Raw genomic sequence first — 20,680 nt, forward strand, 5'->3', positions numbered from 1 at the left:
TTATTTAACGACGAACCTGAATACATACGATATATTCCCTCATTTTCGTCACGTTCAAATTAAATTTAACAAAAGTCTTACTAATGAAACTCTAGCAACCACACTTCGACCGTTGTTAGAGCAACATATTTACGATCAAACCGCAATGATTTGACCGTAGTTAACCCTTTGTCAGTGAAGTTTTAAAAACTACTATTATGTGATTTTGATGGTGTAGTTACTCACTCGGAAGAATTTTTTATTGAAGATGTTCAAGTGATTTGTACTTTTATTGTGTTACATTTTTAACGTTCATTAAATTGTTTACTTGTATATATCTAGATCCAAGTCCCAATTATGACTCATCTCGACTGGTGTATTATTATTATTATTATATATAGTAATTTCCGTATGCTAAAATAAGTTAACCACTTAAGCTCAAAATTATGATAACTCTTAGTATGCAAATAACCTACAATGCAATTATACTCAAGAAATAGCTCGGCCATATCGCTCATGGTAATGGCAAACGGTGGTATCTTTATTTTTCAAGTTCAATGAGTTACAGTAATATTGCCTCAATTATCAATATGCTCTGTATTTTCCCATGCTGTGTGGATTATTAACTCTTCAAACACTTTATAAATTGCGTTATCTGGATACAAACCACTTACTGTTTATCTTTACAGTAAAAGTGTCTGAAATATGATATTCTCCTTAGCAAATACAACCTCATGGAGCTAAATTGCACCCATGAGTTCCGCAATTATGATCCATATCTACGCTGTATCTCAACTTATATTACTCCTAACAGATAATTTCTAAAGATATTCCATTTCCCTTACATTTTTATGGTCACTTTCCCTAGCTTTATTGTACACTGTAGAACACAAGTTCTTACCTATATTGTCTACAATTTGCTTCGAAACAAATATACAAAAATGTTATATGTTGGCAAAATATATCATCATTACGTAATATATATTGTTATAAAAAACCCCGAAGAGCGCTATTTATTGACGGAAAAGGTTATTGCATTTGAAAATGTTTGCATTGCGTTATTCATTGTACATATCGCGACATTTCATTTTTAATTAATAATCAAGCACCCTCATACCGATCGGAATGATCGGCTTTTATTATGACCGACTAAGAGGCTCGTGAAGTTGCTGTCGCCCTTTCACAAAATCTGATTTCTTTCCATAAGGGCGCCGCACTTCGGCGCGGACGCCAAACATAAATAAACGGCCTAGTTAGACTAACTAGAAATAACTTTATATTAATGAAAAAGGAAAAGGGTCATTTACAGTTGATTGGTTATATAGACTTGCTTTTCAAAATACTTCTTAATAAGTTTATTTTGTTTTTTTCAAGGAAGAATTTGAATTTCGCTTGTTGATATGATGTCAAAAACGTGCAGCGAATTCCAATGCCCATTATGGCATAAAACATCCATCCATTTCTCGTGATATATTACCTTCTTTACATTCTTTTTGAAATAAATTTACCATTCATGCTTATGATATAAAATACTTAAAATGCAACCGTATTTAGATTATGACATATATGGATTTGAATCTTAACCTACATTTCACTTTCTTTCATTTAACGGTAAGATGAATTGATAAGATTTTCCCGGTTGGTGACTTGGCCTCATTTTCGAAAACGTGATTTGCATTCGCCAAATTCTTATTGTATTGACGGATACACTTACGAAAAGACCTTTGATATTTGACTGCCCTAATAATTTGAAATATCTTGCAGTTTACCCCCACTGACTTTTGAATTCATTGCTTAAAAAGATGTAGCACTAAATAACCATTATGTTGTATACATGGTAAAGCTTACATATTTGCTATTTCCATTGACTGTAACACCGTGTATACAGTTTGCGACGTATACATGGTATATAGCTTATGCATTTGCTATGGACCTTGACAGTGACACCATATACTGCTTACGCGCCATTTAGCTTAAGCCCATCTCACACAGGACACACGGCTTACACGGTTGGCCACCCGTGTAAACCGTACATACAACCGAACTAACCGTAGCGTTATCCGAGTTACACTCGGGCCATTCGAGTGTATCCGTGTAAGCCGTGTATGATTTTTAAAACTTTTAAAAAACTGGTACGGATGCCATGTCCGTATATGACCGTATAAGCGACCGTACAAGACCGTAAGAGACCGTGTGAGACCGTATGAGACCGTATATACAGCCGTATGTGAAGTTCACTACACGAGTTAGCCCAACCGTATCAAGGTCGTATATAAATCGTATGGAATCGTTCGAGACCGTCCCAAAGCCCTACATCCAACACCCGATTAACACCCGAATGTCACAAGATCACGGTACGATTCAAACGAGTGCACACACGGTTTCATACGATCGCCATACGACCAATACGGTTCATATACGAAACATACATGGCCGACACGGTAAAGTACGGGTATACAGGGTCCTACACGGCCTCGTGCGGTCTAACACGGCCTCTACGTCAGCAAGAATGGTACAAAAAACACAACTACCTGCTGCCACCCTACCAAGAGTGCTTGCTGCATCACACTAGAATGTTTCCAAAGAAGAAGTTTTGGACGCATAGAAGGAATACAAGAAGAGCCATCCAGGCCCACCGACCACTCCAACTTATTGACCCTGATAAGCTGGAGGACCAACCGGCAAAAACCGTGTCTCCCAGGGATTCAGACACCAATGCCAGCTCGGTGGACCCTCCAGAAACCGCTGCACAACAGAAAAAAGACACATTCATTTTACATTGCTTCACCTTTTTATTCATTATTGATGTTAATATTAGTTATAAAGATTGTTGACAAGTTATATGGCCTTATATAAACGGCTGTTTGTAAATATAACCCGAGCCGCTAGGCGAGGGTTATATTGCAAACAGCCGTTTATATAAGGCCATATAACCTGTCAACAATCTTTATAACGAATTTATAATACAGCAAGCATCATTTTTAGAGGAATAAAGCGAGATTTCTTTATAAATCGACAGCAACCGTGTATATAAAAATATATAAACGTCACGATTATCCAATGAAAAGCGACGTTACAAACGTGCAGTATTATAATGATCTATATATAAGTGTTCTTCGTTGAATTTCGAAAATTCATGAAGCCAAGTCATCAAAATGGGTTAATTTATATCAAAACATACACAAATGTGTGATATTTCGAGCCTAACTCGAACAAAAGTCGGCGGGACCCTATGTAAACCCTGTGAAAGTCGAGTAAATCGAGTAAAAGTCGTGTTTAATCGTACTAGACCGTACATGGAACCGTACAACAGTCGTATGTATTCGTATGCAAATCGTGTTCAAACCTTGCTTGACCGAGTATATCCGTGCTCAATTCGTACATACTCGTGCTATATTCGAGTCTAATTCGTGCCAACTAAACCACAAGCACGGTTGGAGCTCAAAACTCGTATCAGTCAACCCGTGTATAACCGAGTATACCGTATGGGAATCGTGTGTTCAACCGTGTTTTGTGTGACATTAGCTATAAACATTGATAGTAACACCGTATACGGCTTGTGACCTATATAGTTTATGCATTAGCTATGAACATTGACTGTAACTGTTTTTACACCGTATACAGATTACAACGTACATAGCAACACCATAGACAAATTACAATGTATATAGCTTATGTATTAGCTATAAACATTGAATGTAATACCTAGATTACGACGTATATAACTTACGCATTAGTTATGAACATTGACAGTAACACCGTATAAAGATTACAACGTATATAGCTTATGAATTAGCTATAAGCATTGAATGCAACACCGTATAAAGATTACGACAATATAGCTTATGCATAAGCTATGAACATTTACTGTAAAACCGTACATAAGCTATGAACATAGACTGTAACACCGTATACAGCTTATGACGTAAATAGCTTGTCCATTAGCTATGTAAATTCACTTAACACAGTACACAGCTTATACCGAATAAAGTTTACAGTTTGCTGTCAATAGTAAAGATGCATGCTGCATATCACCATAAAAAGCTCATACAATGTATTTGTAAGATGACTATAACTACGACAATGACTACATCTACGTCTAGGACGACTACAACTGTGCCGATGACTTTCGATATGTTTAAAGTGCAACACCGCTTAGCTAGCTCTAAGAATAACTTTACTGAGATTTTTTTAGCAAATTTAACAAAGAACGAGATTGTGTTGCGGAACACACAACATCACATTAGTTTCTGCACAGTGACTATTTTGAGATATGATAGTAAAGTGAGAAAAAGATCGTTTCTACCGTAATTTGTCATTCGAAAGCAATATACTAAAATATTTCCCCATTCTTGTAATATTTCCCCCGACCTACTTTTGTAAAACATAATTCTAGTCTAATAATACATAAATAGTTTTGGGACGATATTTTAACTGATTACAAGCGCATCATCACTCCACGGGGATATTAAAATACTATTTGTCCGCTATTCTATGTAGAAATACTCATTTGTACAACAAAATGTATTTCTAGAAGACTCGTAGATTGTATATCGTCTACATATCAAAGTGGAAAAGGAAAAAAAACGAATACGTTATGAGAAATAAACCATGTTAAAGCCCTTATTTACATTCGCCTTAAAACTGATATTTCTATAATATATGACAGGAATATTAAACCGTTAAACGATAAAGTTTCCTTTGCGTGAGGCCTATAGCATTTCCCTATGCAAAAAAAAAGAATGTAATGATATACCAAATAAAGGACGCTGCTTTTCAGTTGAAGTTCGTACAAATAATATATTTAGTTTAAAAGAACATGCTCGACAAATTCAACAAAAGTTAGCTTTTATTGAGTGTGACAAGAAATAGTTTTTTTTGTTCTGATAACTGATATATACCCCCCAGATAACTGTCACTTTTAACAATAATTCTAATCCCAGTAAAACAGGTGAACTGTTTAATATGATAAAGACCGTTTGCAGATACTGTTTTGTTACATTTGAATGCTAAACTTGGCAGACAAAGATCCGTTTTTAACGATTTGAGCATATTCACTACAGTTCAACTAAAACACTGGAGATATACGATTTTGACGATATTAATTTGATATTTGTTTTTTGATAATTTACTTTTGTTATTTGTTGTAACGTCTGTTGAAGCACAGATGTCTAAATATACACAAAAACTTGTACATCATTTAAGTAAATCACGCCAATGCTAAGGCACGCGAGTTAATTTAGTGTTAATATATATTTTTTTATTTCCTCCAGTTTTGAAGAGTACTTTTTGCATACTGTGAAATTTTCGTTGTAGAAACTTTGAGTCATATAAGGATAAAATTGCTTAACCAAAGTTTAGGCCAATAAAAGTGAAGTGTCTAAAATGATAATAGAACGTACCAATTTTTTTTTTTTACAGGCGTTAACATCAGCTGGATACTTTTTCTATTTTTTCAAGCTGTTATACGTATGCTTTTTAATATGCACAACACATGCAACGAACGACACCGTTTTAATAAGACTGATAATGGCATTACTTGAAGATGAACTGTAAAAGTTACATACCGGTTAGGACTTTGCAACTTCACGAATTCACGATTTAAACTTCGTAAATTCACGTTTTCAACATTCGAAATTCACGATCTCAACTTCATGGATTCACGATTTCAACGTCGTGAATTCACGTTTTCAACATTCATTCGAAATTCACGATTTGAAATCATGAAGTTGAATTTATAAAGTTGAAATCGTGAATTTGTGAAGTTAAAATCTTGCAATTGTGTAAATCACCGAGTTAAAATGATAAAATCGGGAATTGTTTCTCGTATGCTGCAGGAAATACTTTCACACTGTCATTTCCCCTTGTGAATTTGTTAAGTTGCTCCACATTAATCCCAAAATACCAGACAAGAGCAATTTTGACGTGTTGTAAGGACTAATTAACTCCCCCAAAATCATTAGTTAAAATTTGTCATATTTTCGGCATGATTCATTCCATTAAAATGCAATGCTTGGAGCCTTCTTGGCATTTTATAATTGAAAGATGTCATAATAGTAATTTCCTTATTTTGACATGCCAGTCATAATGATGCAATTTTGAATATTCATGGGTATTTCTAGAAAATATCATGTCATTTCCTCGGGCAACATATTTATATTAATCACATACAATTTGCTGATTATTTGCTTTATGTACCCTTCTTAAATAAAATGTGATGCGATTAAAATGTGTTGCCTATCGAAATCTTACGTAGTTATAATTTGCGGTTATGTTTTTTTATATGATTTCTTTCACGCTACCGTTTTTTTCTAAGACCATCAAATTACCTGTAAAACATGACAAACAGACTCCTCTTAATGAGGCATCGTGTGTTTACATCCACGGTAGAAATGTAGTTTTGCACCAGTTAGAGACTACCCTGTGCTTTAAAATTATGTATATCAAATGTATCAAAAAGGTTACTTAACTCGTTATACTAAATTTTGTTTCTTTGTTTGTTTCATTTTACGCCTTTTCCCAACAGTATTTCAGTCATATAGGCGGGTAGTTTCCTAACCATCGTTCCTGGAGAGTTACACCAGTACTAGACTACCTTCCTCCGCGCTAAACTACCAATGCATCTCTCGGGGATCGAACCCACGCCAGAGAGGTAACTGGATTAGAAGTCATCGACTCTAACACCTCGACCACGGAGGCGGTTATATTATATTAAATTATTTTCGTCAAGGTTATCTATTGTTGAGGTCGCCAGCCAAGTAGTAGTAAAATATCTAAAACGTATGATCATAACTTTACATTTGTATGAATAAGTAAACTTGAGGTCATATACGAACATTCTTCTTATTAACAAATAAATAAAAATCGATGGATTTTATTTGACTTCAAACATCTTAAAATATGCTGTCCTCAGTCAATCTTTAAAGATGTTTGTTGTGTGGGCATTATGAAATGTAATAAAAGCAATAAATAAGTTGTTTTAGACGTTAGTCAAGCATAATAAAATATTTTACATACATGGCTAGAGATACGTATGATATCATAAATAGCTTCGATATAAACGATAGATTTTACCTACTAATTGCTAATTCGCTCTATGAAAGGAAAGAAAGAAAAGACAGTGAAATTATGGAATGTTTGTGTAATATTGTATTGAACATGAAAGTCCTGTTGGCGAGAGGAAATTAAAATGTTTCGATTCTTACGGATATTTTGTATGATCATTTTTCTTTCAAAATGTAAAACTGGTAAGTATGTAATAAAGATATCATTTAATACATTAATGTCATTAGGCTTTCTGTTGTGATAGATTTAATAAATTTGAGAAGTTGCGTTTATTATGTTAAGTCTGGCAGAAGATTAATGAAAGTTGGTATGCTTTACGAAGAGAGTTTGTTTTATTTGTTTGTTTGTTTGATTGAGTTTTACGTCACACCGACAAAGTATAGGTCATATGGCGACTTTCCAGTTTTACTGGTAAAGGAAGATCTCCGGTGCCCTTACGTGTATTATTTCAAGTACGAACGGGCACTTGAGTAGAACCACAGACATTCGTTAGCTAGCTAGCTAGCTTCCTCACTTGACAGAATCCAAAGTCATTGTTGGGATTCGAACCTACAGCGATGAGAGGCAACGAAGAGAGAGAACTATGAAGGATATTTATTGTATTTAACACTTGAACTATATACCATTGCATTTTATATTTTAGAATGATAAACAAAACTATAAAATTCATGTCATATTAGCTTCATATTTTTGTGATAAATAATAACACCTTTCAATAACTCGTCATATTAACCTGTTCAGCAGCACTATAGTGAACACATATTTCGTGATTAATGAATGGGTAAAAAATGTTTTATTCGTACAACTTGTCATTTTAGTTAATTAGCACTTTATTTCATTGAATAAAACTATAAATCTTTAATTTATAAAATAAAAAATGAGGACATTAGTCCATAATTGAATAATTGTACTAAACATGATGATCTTAAAATTCCTATTCAAGGTGCAATATTTATTCATTGTATTTTATTAGGCAAAAAATTTATAAATTATGTTAATGAATGAAAGACAGATTTGCTATGACATTTCATAAAGCATAGGTAATACATCACTATACGTAATTGTACCATTTCAAGTTCAAGGCCACTGCATGAATTATACAAAAAGATGCATACATTGAAACAATCTTTGGATGATCGTAAATATTCAATATTGACGATAATAATAATTATCATGTTATTATATTTCATTCAATATGTATCATTGATTATTATACCAAAAATATGCATTGGCATGACAAATGCCTCGTAAATTATACTTTCTTTTAACTAACCGTTTGTATGAAAGACTGTGATTATATAGCGAGGGATACAGTACATTTTATTACCAAATAATGGATACGTATAGCTCGGGTTGGTGTCGAACCTGCCATCTTTGACATACTTTGCTGTCGTCACCGCTCCGGGGATTGATAACTGTATATTATTTAATCGATTCATATTTTGTGTAATTTTGTAGCTTGTAGCTTGAGAGAAAACATATCTAGATTATCTATTTCCTATTAAAATTGTATGTAAGATTATAAATACAAACCGCGTACTTTATTGTGACAAATCACATGTATTAAATGTCTACTCTTTCATTGTCTAATTTTGTTTACGCTTGAAGAAATATTCATCTTATTTCATCATCTTGGCTCAACAAATGTCATGTTTAGGATTTTAAAATCTCATTTTTTTATGCTGAATCATTATATCAGTCACATAATTTATTGTTTAAACATTTAAATTTCCATTTAAATAGATTGACTTGTATGTTACAAAGTAAGCAATTGGCGCTAAAATGATTTTATTTTTATGGTTAAGGTGATAATTACACTTCTTCAGTAGCCTTTTCAAGTCTTTTTTTTAATTCACAACTATTAAGCTGATGTTGATACATTTAAAAGGAAAGAAGTTTTGTATAATCAATAGCAATGTCCATAAAGATATATATAAAATTTATACATAAAACTTTAGAGGCTATCTCTTGCTACAGCCGGTGCCAGACAGCATAACTTGTTGCTTCAATTTACCACAGTGACTACAGTCCCTGATGATCATATTCCACATTTAAATCTTTAATTATTCAAAGTGTAAATCGAATGCGGCATTTTATCTGAAATGTGTGTACATTATAAATACGAAATGATATTTTATGAGTAAAGAACGTGACCACTAGAGTCACAAAAAGATTAAATGTAACATTTTTTTTTTCAATTCAAATGGAAAGACCCTATCGCAGTGACTGCTACTTTTTTCAGGCAAGTGAATATTTCATCAAAAGTATTTTTTTTATCAGAATATTTAAACCATTTATCAGTAGGTTGGCTTTATATTTATTCTTAAACCGCTCAAATCAAAATTGTTATTCAATTTTCGGATCACGAATTGATTATTGTATCTCATATGGTCTTTCAGATATAAATTGCTGCGAAGGATAATGTTTTCTCTCTCCTAAACAGTTTTAGGGAGACATTTGTTTATATAGTTATTCATAAAAGGAAAAGGTATCAGCAGATGTGTTCTCTATGAGTATACGTCTTATTTAAATAATGTACTCAAAGTAATCTAATTGTCACTAGAATATTGTTATACATTTGCCTGTTCATTTTCTCATGAAAGGAAATCAGTGTTAAAATGTTCAGTACGATTTTTGTCTGTCAAAATTGCATCTTACCCTGGACAATTTACAGATAACGCCATACAATCTCTACACATTAACATAAAGTCTACAGGGATTAAGGCCAGAAATCATTTGCATACAAATGCATTGTTCGCACGAAATATTCGTGCAATTATCAGACTGGTGCTCATATGAATTATTGTTTGTATCTTAGCTGAAAAAATAGAACTCTGCATCAGATGAATATGGCAGAAAACCATAAGCAATATTATCGAAGATGTAAGATATTTTGCAATCCTTTTCTTTTCCGTGTTTTAAGCTGATACTAGGCAGTGTAGATGGTAGCTTGCACTTCCCATTACCGTCCATGACCAGACTCAATTAAACCAAGCCTGATCCATTTTAGACTTTCTTTAAGATTTCCTTTTTGTCTCTGTGCAGGTTAAGAAACTAGTAAACAATTCATTGTTAGTCAAAATGTGTACATTATGTATCATTATCTTCATAACTAGTTATATTGGCAATTGATTTTCATGCTGTACGTTTGGATTTAAAGATCTTTTAATATAATCGTTCTTTTATATAAAAAAGAGGTAACTTATACATGAACTTACAGAAAAAATCCAAAAGCAAAATGATATTAAAGTTTGACAATATTGAAAACATAAACCGAAAATATAAGTGTTATCTTGTTTATAAATAATAACAGGAGAAATAAATCAGGTTTAGTGTATTTATTTATTATTTATAGTAAAGAAACTTTATTGATGTCGGCAAACAAACAAATTTCATCATTTTTTGTTAATTTTACTACTTCATGCTAGATGGATAGATATCTTATTATCCAAATCTTCCATTTATGTTTTTATTGACATATCGCTTATGTATTTAAAAAGATTGGTATGAATATTATTGCTATAAAAAGCTGTTTTTAATGTGCTTTATCAAACAAGTCGATCACTTTCTGTTAAAAGCATATGCCGATTTAGCACATGTCATAAAATATAGATTTACAAATGATATGTAGCTCATGATTTAGTACACTAACGTGATTATTATTAATATTTTTGCATATTTCTATGACATAGCGTTATTTCAATGTTGTGTTTACATGTATGTAATGCCAAACATCTTTGTATGGGTCTTATATATACTGATATTTGCAAATGTTGAAATATGAAAGTTATCGCAAAGTTTAAGCAAAGCGTTTTTATTTATTTTCTTGACACCAACAATTTATTTGTCTGCAATTCCTATTCTATTCCTTTCAATATATAGCTTTGTTTATTTCATATTGTAGACTTAGTTGTCAAGAATTACTTAATTAGCTTATTAACCTATAGTATGACATTTGACATATTGATGCTATAAGAAAATGGAGAAGTTAGATACATGTAAAATAATTGATGTCAAACTGTCTTCTCTCTCGGAAGATTCAGACATATTACAAAACAACAACAACAACGTGCTTGTATCAATGAAAACACGTTGATTATTCCTATCGAATACTATATTCATATTTGTTCAGTGTTCGTCTTTGGGCACGTACGGTTCTAATATTAAGATAAATTCATTGCTTATATTGGCGAAATATTTGTTTTATGCTCAAATTGAAGATGAAAAATAGAAAACAATGAGCTTGCATTCGAAATCAGAATTCTGAAATGATGTAATGGTATTGCGTATCATTCCATACATACTGAATTCAAAAGTACAACATTGCCGAGGCATTTTTCGGTTTCATTTTATATTGAGATATAAAGTGTTACCCAATCCTCATTATTCAGGAATAACGTAAACGTTATTATATTTTTACTCTTTATCCAATGCTTTATGCTGCAAAAACGTCAAAGCCTCCCTGTAAAAATGACTTGCTGCAGCAACGCACATTCATTTTTGTTACATTTCCTTCACAACTTTATATAATGAGAAAAGCAATGTCATTTCCATATATATACTATATTCGGGTAAAAGTAAATATCTAACAACTGTTACGTTTTCAAACACCAATTGTGTTACGTCGTTGTATTGTATGGAATGTGGGAATGTCAAACTCACGTTTACCAGCCCCTCTTGTAAGACTTCCAGGAATGTTTGCGTATTTACATTAGACACATAGTACAGTTAAATTGCGATCTAACGAATTGTAACCCATCATTAATGACACTAACAATCTCATTTGAAATAAGATTATCTGTAAAAATCAATGGTTGCGTCCTTATTAACCATACAAGGTTGTGTGGACATTATAGATTGTTCACAAACGCTCTACAAAGCCAGGATTGCGTTACATTGGAATGTAAATTTATCATTTTTATTGTCTTTCGTGAACATTTCGAAATAATATACTATGCTAATTTTCAATTGTTTTCGCAATCTTTTTCTTTTTTATTGTTTAATAATCTAACCGTTACGATGGGGCGAAAGTCTTTAGTCACCTAGACAACGAAACAGGGTCATATTTATTAATGTATGACACTATGTCTTACTGTGTAGCACAAACAATTTAAAACTAAAAAAATGTTAGAAATACAAATATCTACTTACCTACGCTTTAGTCGACATATTACATTTTTATTGTATAGCTCCATGTCTAAAGTTAAATGTTTTTTAAACACATTTTATCATCATTTTTATGCATCTTAAATTGTTTAATTGACTCGAACCGCTTTAAAGTTGCAGTTACGTCTACTTTACCAACCTGCTTTATGTCCCTATTTACATTCCTTGCTTTAAATTATATTCCTAATCTGGCAAGTTTACTTAAGCATGAGTTTTTTATTAAAGTCATTTGTCGCATTAATTTTTGTTACCATATGAGTTCATATTTGGGAGTAAACTAGTTGTGAAATAATTACAATATAAGTCAAAGATATTTATTTGTAATTTAGAAACGCTTTTGCATATGTATATGTTTTCAGAAAACATTATATTAATCTTAAATATATTTAACTTTTAAGCACACGTCTATTTCAAATCATTACTTCCCTATATATGATCAATTTAGATTTTGGTATCACTTATGACGATCTGCTTACAAAAATAATCGTGCAGTAAAACAGACACAAATCTACCTCTTTGTACTTATTCTTTAGTATCATTTGTATTTAAAATCATGTCATAAACAACGTATAATCACAAGCAAGCTCAAAAACAAACGTCGAAATGGAAAATTGTTGAAAAATTGTTAATGTGCGCGGTAATCAGATACCATAGACTTAAAATTTAATTGGTAAACATCTTTCTTTCGTGTTTCATCATTCACCATTGAATTTCATTGAGTGGATCACATTCATGCATTCACATTTATTACGAAATTTGACAAAATAATAGACTGACGTGACATTAAACTTACAATTTATGTTTCAAAGCAAAGATCTTTGACGATTTTAAAACCAAATAAAATGGAGACATTCATACTGATATGTATTAATGAACTCATCGATTCAAACTATTTTGAACTATTAAATCAAATCTCCAAATCAAGGCTGACGTAAAATTAACTTTCTACCAGTAGTTGGTACAGAGAACTAAACCTTGTGATTTTCTTCCTGACAAAAAATGTAACAAAATGAATTTATAACCTACGCGCCACTTTAGCGATTATCAAAAAGTTACTTCAGCTACAGCTGTATGTAAAATACAAATCAATGCTTTAAAAGGCAAATTAATATAAATATAATGTACGCATAATCTTAAATACTAGTAGACGATAACGTCATTCAATTGGTATATTAATTTTACTTTCACTGAAAGGCATGTTTTGTATTATGTATATATATATATATAAGCTTTTAAAGAAATGGATAAAATAAGCATCATGCTAGGTCAAAATTAAGTTTGCCCAGGAACATTATCTTAAGAAATACCAGACTGTTGCAATAACTTTCCATCATAAACACCGTCTCGACAGTCTTGTGGTTATTGTCAGTCAGTTAACACGTGATCAATTACACTTGACAGACACTTGGCAGAACGAGAAACATATTGAACAAGTCTGGAATCAACAGTTAAGTTATTGTATAGACAAAAATAGTCTAATATAAGACAGAATAAAGATAATGAAAACTGAATATAGAAAACTATCAACTGCCATAAATTAGACTTTGCATTAGAGATAGGAAGAATGAGTTATTACTGGATCCGACAACGTATTTCTATGTATGGCTTTTTGATAGGAGTAGACTTGTGGAAATCTCAAGATTGCAAGAAAATCTGAAGCAAACAATTCGAAAAGCCGGGTGTTATAAAATTAATAAAATAAGGATATTATATTCCAAAGAGAGTATTGTCACTTTACTAAATGCTGTATACAAGTATCTATTGTACAGCCTTTATGTGATCAAACGCACGAACGTTAAGATGAGCAGACAATAAGCATTTAGAGCTATTTCAAATCTTGTGTTGTAAGTTTTACATGATTAGGCACAAGGTACACATTATATCAAAGCAGTATTTTTATTTGATTTTACAATGTAGTTTTTGTATATTTCAGATTCGAGGGAAAGTTTCTACCGCCATTATCCATCATCTATTCCTAGTTTTCTGCCAGTACCTACAAATATAACCGTCCATGAGGGGGAAACTGCTCGGCTACGATGTCGAATCACCAATCTTGGACCTAAAATGGTACTTTATTCACTTATTTTAAAATAATTTTATGTAGGATGCCTTGTATGAAAGTATTGTTATGTGGCTAATAAATGGTGTTAAAATCTTTGATACGAAACTTCCGGAAAAGGGAGCTTCCTCAACACCAAAAAAAAAAAAAAAACCCAACAAACTTATGGCTGAAAAGCTATTCTGTTTATTGTTGATAAAAACGTACAACATCTTTCTGATGTTGTACAACGATTTGTGCATTTTAACAATATCTTAGACTCATTATGACTGTTAAAATGTTACTAAAATAATTCCCTTGTTTTAGGTTTAATTTCCTTTTTTCAAAATATTATATGTACCTGTCTAACACTGAGCATCATTTCTGGGAAAATAGTAACCTATTTGGATTTAAGTGCTTGCTGCACTTCCGGACTGCAATTTACTATCTATCTTTCAAATGTTAATCGACAAGTGTTCTTCTGATTAACGACTTAATCTTCTTTTTATAAACATGTGTTTTCCGGTCCATTTTAAATTGCTGAACTTCAAAGAAGCTAATTATTTCAAGTACATATTGAAAGTTTTTGCCTTGATCAGTGACAAGAAGCAAAACTTGTTATTAAACTCTTTCTCAATTTTCCTTATGTTCTTAATGAAATATTATAAAAAAATCACCGTATTTTTCCCTCCTTTTACTGACGATGTGCTATATTTAATTAATAATTAATGCGTCTTTTTTATTCTTGCTTCTGAAATTTGACAAGAAGTCCAAGTAAGCTAAACCTTTTACAAGTCCTTATAAGGATTAATCCGTTCAACGACACTTTTTATACTGAACAAGACAACTTTGCTCTAGGTATTTAGGCAATTGATTGTAAAAGATATTCATTTTTAAAAATATCCAGTTTAAATATCCAATTTTATCAAAATGTCATACTTCGGTTTTTCTTTTTAATAAATGTGTTAAAGTAGTTTTTCTTCTGATTTTTTAACTTCCAGGAAACATTTAATGGACACTTAATTGAATTTATTCCGCTTAATTCTACTTTCACCACAAATGTGTCACTCTATGCCAACCTAAATATGTTTTTAACTTTGTTAGGCAATTGTTAGAAAGACATAGAAAATCCCCATAACTCAAATCTACAAACAGAAATGTTTGTGGCTTCTGTTCTAAAACATGCTTTCTTTTATGGTTATTTTAATTCTATTCATGAACAGGCTTAATCAAACCGAGCCTGCAACATTTTCAATTTTTTCCTTTTAGGGCGTTCTTAAGGTATTCCGGTCTTGTCTCTTTTACAGGTCGTGTGGAGAAAAGCAAATGACGAGTCTCCACTGACCTTGGGGAAAATGTCATTTACGCCCAATAAGAACATCAAGATACAAACAGAGTCAATCGAAGACGCTGATGGTGAAGAGGACAGATATGACCTTATCATAAAAGATGTTCAACAAGAACAGGCGGGTACATACGAGTGCCGAGTTAGTGCAATGGAAAATTACACACAAAATATAACGTTGCATGTATTAGGTAAAGTGAAAACTGATATTTTTGTTTCTATTTTCCCCCGAAAGAATATATATCTAAAGGCTTTTTTATTTTCAACTTCTTTTACCAACACCTTACTGTAATGTGTCAGGATAGGGTAAACATATTCCGTGTGTTAGAATAACATTGCATTTTGGAAACATTGGCTTAAATATTGTCCCTTGTGGTTGAGGGGTTGAGGCATCAGAAATGCAGACTGTTTATCGCTGCGTAATCGTAAGAGGCGATTAAATAGGTTAAAATTAATGAAGTCTATGCGCATCATAGTATAAACACATCTGCGGATGTTTCTAAATTCAAAATGTTACCATTTTCATGTTTAAATGTTGAAATCTGCTTAAGCCGGTGCTAGGGGGCGTGGACGGTAACTTGCACTTTCCAGTACCGTCCATGTACAGACTCAATCCCACCGAGTCTGCAACATTTTCAATTTTGTCGTTTTGGGCGTTTTTTAGGGACTTCGTTTTTCTCTATTTTATTTTAGCTCCAGGAGCTTATGTGGTATTAACCAATAGTTTTGTATCACCCGAGATCAGCAAAAAACACCTTTCCTGTTTCGAAGTCATATGACCAAAGCTAAAATAAAAATTCAAGAAACCATATCTTATCAAACACATTTAAATTTGTAATTGAATCAGACATTGATGTTTCTAAAATAAATTTAAATTAATTTTATATTTCAGATCCAGTTGAATATAAACCAGGTAAGATATTCAGCTTCAATATTATTGTTGTAATCGTATAGTAAAAATGTAATGTTAACAATTAAAATGACAAAAAAAGTATTCTTTTGAAATATTTACGTACTAAATTCTATTCCTTTGGGACTTGAATTGACATCAGACATCTATGAACTAACTTTTCATTTATTAACCAAATATAATCTAGTAAAAACTTTCGCTTGCTTAGTCGTACATAGTAAGAACCACCTGCATACCATCGAGGGCCAATGTAAACCATGCATTTTTTTCGCTCGGATTCATTTTTGCTTAAAAGCAATCAATAAAAAATATCGTTCAGTTTTTATATTTGAACGTCTTTGTCAAGAGTCATTGCTTACTGAAAGACAATCATTGAGATCAATATTAAAATACTTTAACTTGTACATCTGTATTGCAATGTTTTCAGAGTTACGATTGCAGGGCACGAAGTACGTTAGTCTAATGGAAAACGTTCATCTTATATGTAATGCTACAGGATCATCAACAGCTCCGGATGGTGTTGATTGGTTCTTTAATGGTGATCCAATTAATGAAATGAACCCTCGATGGCATGGACGGTTATATGAAATAAACAAAAAACCTTTACCAGGGCGGTCTTTAATAAGTGAAATCATAATTGAAAAAGCCACGATGGAGGACAGAGGACATTATGTCTGCCGACTAACAAAAGTATTAGCGGAAGGTTTTAAAGTGCACGTTTTAAATGGTAAGTTCAAATAGGGGTGGAAAAGATGATAACGTAAAATGTCAAAATATAGCATTTTGAGTTAAAAGCAAATAATTGATTGCATTGAGTAACTGTATTAACAATTTTATCAATATTGAAAATCCAAGTCCGAAATAGAAGAAAAGAAGAAATTAAATTCGTCAATCCCTTGACGAACATTAATCAAAAGGTCCAATAGACTTTTGATAATATAACGTAATGCCATTCAAATGCATGAGTAAGGCATACATGTATGCTAATTTTCTTAAGTCTCTGAACAGACAACTGAACAGCAAGTTACACGTGTTACACGTTAATTTTAACACATTTTCAAATGATTTTCATCAAAATTAGCAAGAATCTAGAGATATAAAGCTTCAAACTCATTTGAAATATATATGTTCATATTGATAGATATGTGGAGTACCTATAGTAATTAGGCATATATATATATAACAATATACTTTAGTTTTATAGTACATTTACTTTTGTTTTTATTACAGATAGAAAAAATCACAAGGAACCTAAACGGGGTATGTATAGTATTGCTTTGTTTATCAAAATAACAAAGGCAACTAATTTGTTGAAAGCATTCTCATTGATCATAACGCACAAAAACATCTCAACAATCGCATTTTTAATGCTGATTTGTATTATTTTTACGGGTGAATTTGATTTAAGAAAAATGTGAATTCCATTTTCTTTTTTTCTATGTTAAAAAAAAACTGTAAAGAAAAGGTAAATTTGTGTCATTAGTACATGTATGGTAGCTGATATACGTCATGCCGTGAATTTGCGTTTTCGCCACAAATCAGAAAATGCAAAACAACACAAAGGGACAACAATGACTCCGCGCAGTCTGATCAGGATCCATGCTGTTCGCTATCAGTTTCTCTACTTTTAATTGAGTTGGTAAGCGAACAGCATGGATCCTGAACAGACTGCGCGGATGCGCAGGCTGGTCTGGATCCATGCTGGTCGCAAACACATTATGTTGGTTTTGTCGTGACACGGCTCAAATGTTTTCAAAATTCACTTTTTGCATCAGAATCCGAGATACAGCCACCATATTTTGTTTTAAAATTCATCTTTGAATTTTATCTGTTTGATTTTCGTACCATACAAGAGCTTTATTTTAGACATAATGTTAAGATAATGTTTGTCAGGTATTCAGAAACCGATTACAAAATGGACAATGTTTTTCATATGTTTTGTTTTTATTTCTGAAATAAATGAACTGCTAAACAAATATAATCGTATTGGCAATTGTGTTCTATTTTTAGATATGAAGGATGATAAATCAGAAACTTCACTTTTTTCAAAAGACAGCAACAGTGGTTCATCACGGTGGAATTACATACAAGTTTCATGTATCACTACTTTCTGTTACTTTATCACATACATCATACATCGGTGAAACAATACAGATCAATGTTTTTGAACAATCATCCATTAATATACATGTATGATAACTCTCATGAAACAGATACTTGTCTTACATTGACGAGCACATGAACAAACAACGTGCTAAAATAAGCTTATAAATGTTTCACATTCAAGCCTATCTTTCACAGGGTATGTGTGATTGGTCTTGGGAAAATGACATTTTTGCACTGCGCTGACAAAATAGCAAAAATTAGCAGAAATTGATAAAAGTAGTAGAGGGTGATCTAGTACCGATTGATGGACAGTGCCTAAAACATTTAACATATATTACATGGTTCCATACGCAAAATTAAATGAATATCTTTGAAAAGAATGTTTGCTGTTGCAATATGAAATGGTTGTTGATACACAAAAGTATTCTATCACGAATTGATTGGTCAAAATATCACTATGATTGAGACATTCAAATCCTCCGGTCATCTCTGTTTTACGGATCAGAAATGGTAGCAGAAAACAACTCTGTATGTCACTAAACACTAAAAGAGCTCGAGTTTAGCAGAAAGCAAAAAATTGAAAATAAGTGACTAAACAGAGCTCATGTTTTCCATTTTAGATAACATTAAGTGTTATATTAAACAATAACTTGACAATGATTGTTGATTAAACTAAACTACTATTGATTTGTAGTGGAGAACATCGCCTTTTCTTTTCATAAGTGTGTAAATAGTGTAAATATTCAGTATTGGACCAAATGTATGTTAGTATTTCAACAATCAAATACAGGTGTATTATATTATTTTGATGTTATTTATAACTGTCATATATGTATGTATATCATGTCGTCAATTGTTTGCTTGCTCAGTGGCGTCTCAATTTTAATTGCAGCAATCATTACAAAATTGTTCATCATTCTTTGCGCTGTCTTTGAAGCTTTTTGAGTATATCAGTGACGTATAATGCAATGGGACTCTTCATTAAATCGAACACATAATCCTGTTCGGAACTCCTATCTGTGTTTTACACATGTGTTTGCACTTACTTGGTTTCATAACATTTTTAATCTTATTTTTTCCTGTCTTCAGATTATGATTGAAATATATAAGAAGTCGAATTAAATTGTTCTGTTTTTATCCAGTGAATTTTATAAATAAATTTTCTTATCAATTTAAGAGCAATAAGTAAAAGTTATAGTTTTACCCTTACATGTAATAAGTTTTTTTTATTTGTGTGATTGATATCAACACGTTTTGCTATACACAGTCAACATGAATATTTATACCTTCATTTCTTAACTTATATATAAGGTAATGATTTTCAATGTTTCATTTGTAAATTATAATGTATTTTCTTCCACAACATGAAACGGATATATTTCATTGCGTTGTTGTTCCATTAAAAGCTAAAAATGTGTAGATAATATGTCAGTATATGTTGAGTCATAAATAAGTATGTCCACTTAGTCTAAATAAATCATATTTTCGTTATTAAAGGGATGTACAGTTACATTTTAAACTTTACACATATGACTGGCATGGAATGAGTTCCATCTTTGTAATGTATATGTTTCGTTTCGTTACCTTAGATATTTGTTATTGTTTCTCAATTTTGTTCAGTAAGAAAAGTCTCTTTATATATGAATAGTTCAGAAAAAAACTGTTTGATTTTCAGTGCAAGTTATTTTTTACATACATAATACAATTTTAGAGTTTCATATTTACTAATTGGCGTTTTTCTCTCTAGTTCTGACTTTAAGTTAATTAAAACATTGGTTTAAGGACATCAAGACGTACATAGACTGAAATTGCAATATTAGATGTTGCATAATTAACGGTACGACTTTATAAAACAGCAACACTAGTATGGGGTATCCTGAGTTACTAAGAGTTCATCAATGTTTTTCTATCACAATTTTCATTTGCTTTATATAACAAAATGTCCAGTACATTTATTTGAACGTTTGTGTTTTCACTTTTCTTTCTTCTTGAGTTACAAAGAGAACATCAATGTTTTTCTATCACAATTTTTTATTTGCTTTATATAACAAAACGTCCAGTACATTTATTT

General features: G+C 31.9%; 1 protein-coding gene across 5 annotated transcripts in view; it reads left to right on the forward strand.

The window, feature by feature from the left end:
• LOC132716796 (zwei Ig domain protein zig-8-like) overlaps window positions 1-20,359 on the forward strand; it is a 65,059-nt gene extending 44,700 nt beyond the window's left edge. For 4 of the 5 annotated variants that reach the window (XM_060700127.1, XM_060700128.1, XM_060700126.1 and 1 more), the window contains exons 2-7: window positions 14,144-14,277; window positions 15,556-15,784; window positions 16,486-16,506; window positions 16,931-17,230; window positions 17,734-17,763; window positions 18,514-20,359. In XM_060700127.1, the coding sequence (XP_060556110.1) occupies window positions 14,144-14,277; window positions 15,556-15,784; window positions 16,486-16,506; window positions 16,931-17,230; window positions 17,734-17,763; window positions 18,514-18,647 (848 nt within the window). In that variant the 3' untranslated portion in view covers window positions 18,648-20,359. Of the gene's footprint in view, window positions 1-7,067; window positions 7,227-14,143; window positions 14,278-15,555; window positions 15,785-16,485; window positions 16,507-16,930; window positions 17,231-17,733; window positions 17,764-18,513 lie in introns of those variants that run through there. The other variant, XM_060700129.1, reaches the window with a different exon arrangement.
• Window positions 20,360-20,680: the final 321 nt, after the last annotated feature.

Source organism: Ruditapes philippinarum, unplaced genomic scaffold (genome assembly GCF_026571515.1).
Source record: "Ruditapes philippinarum isolate M1 unplaced genomic scaffold, ASM2657151v2 ctg7293_1_1_1_1, whole genome shotgun sequence".
NCBI lineage: Eukaryota > Metazoa > Mollusca > Bivalvia > Venerida > Veneridae > Ruditapes > Ruditapes philippinarum.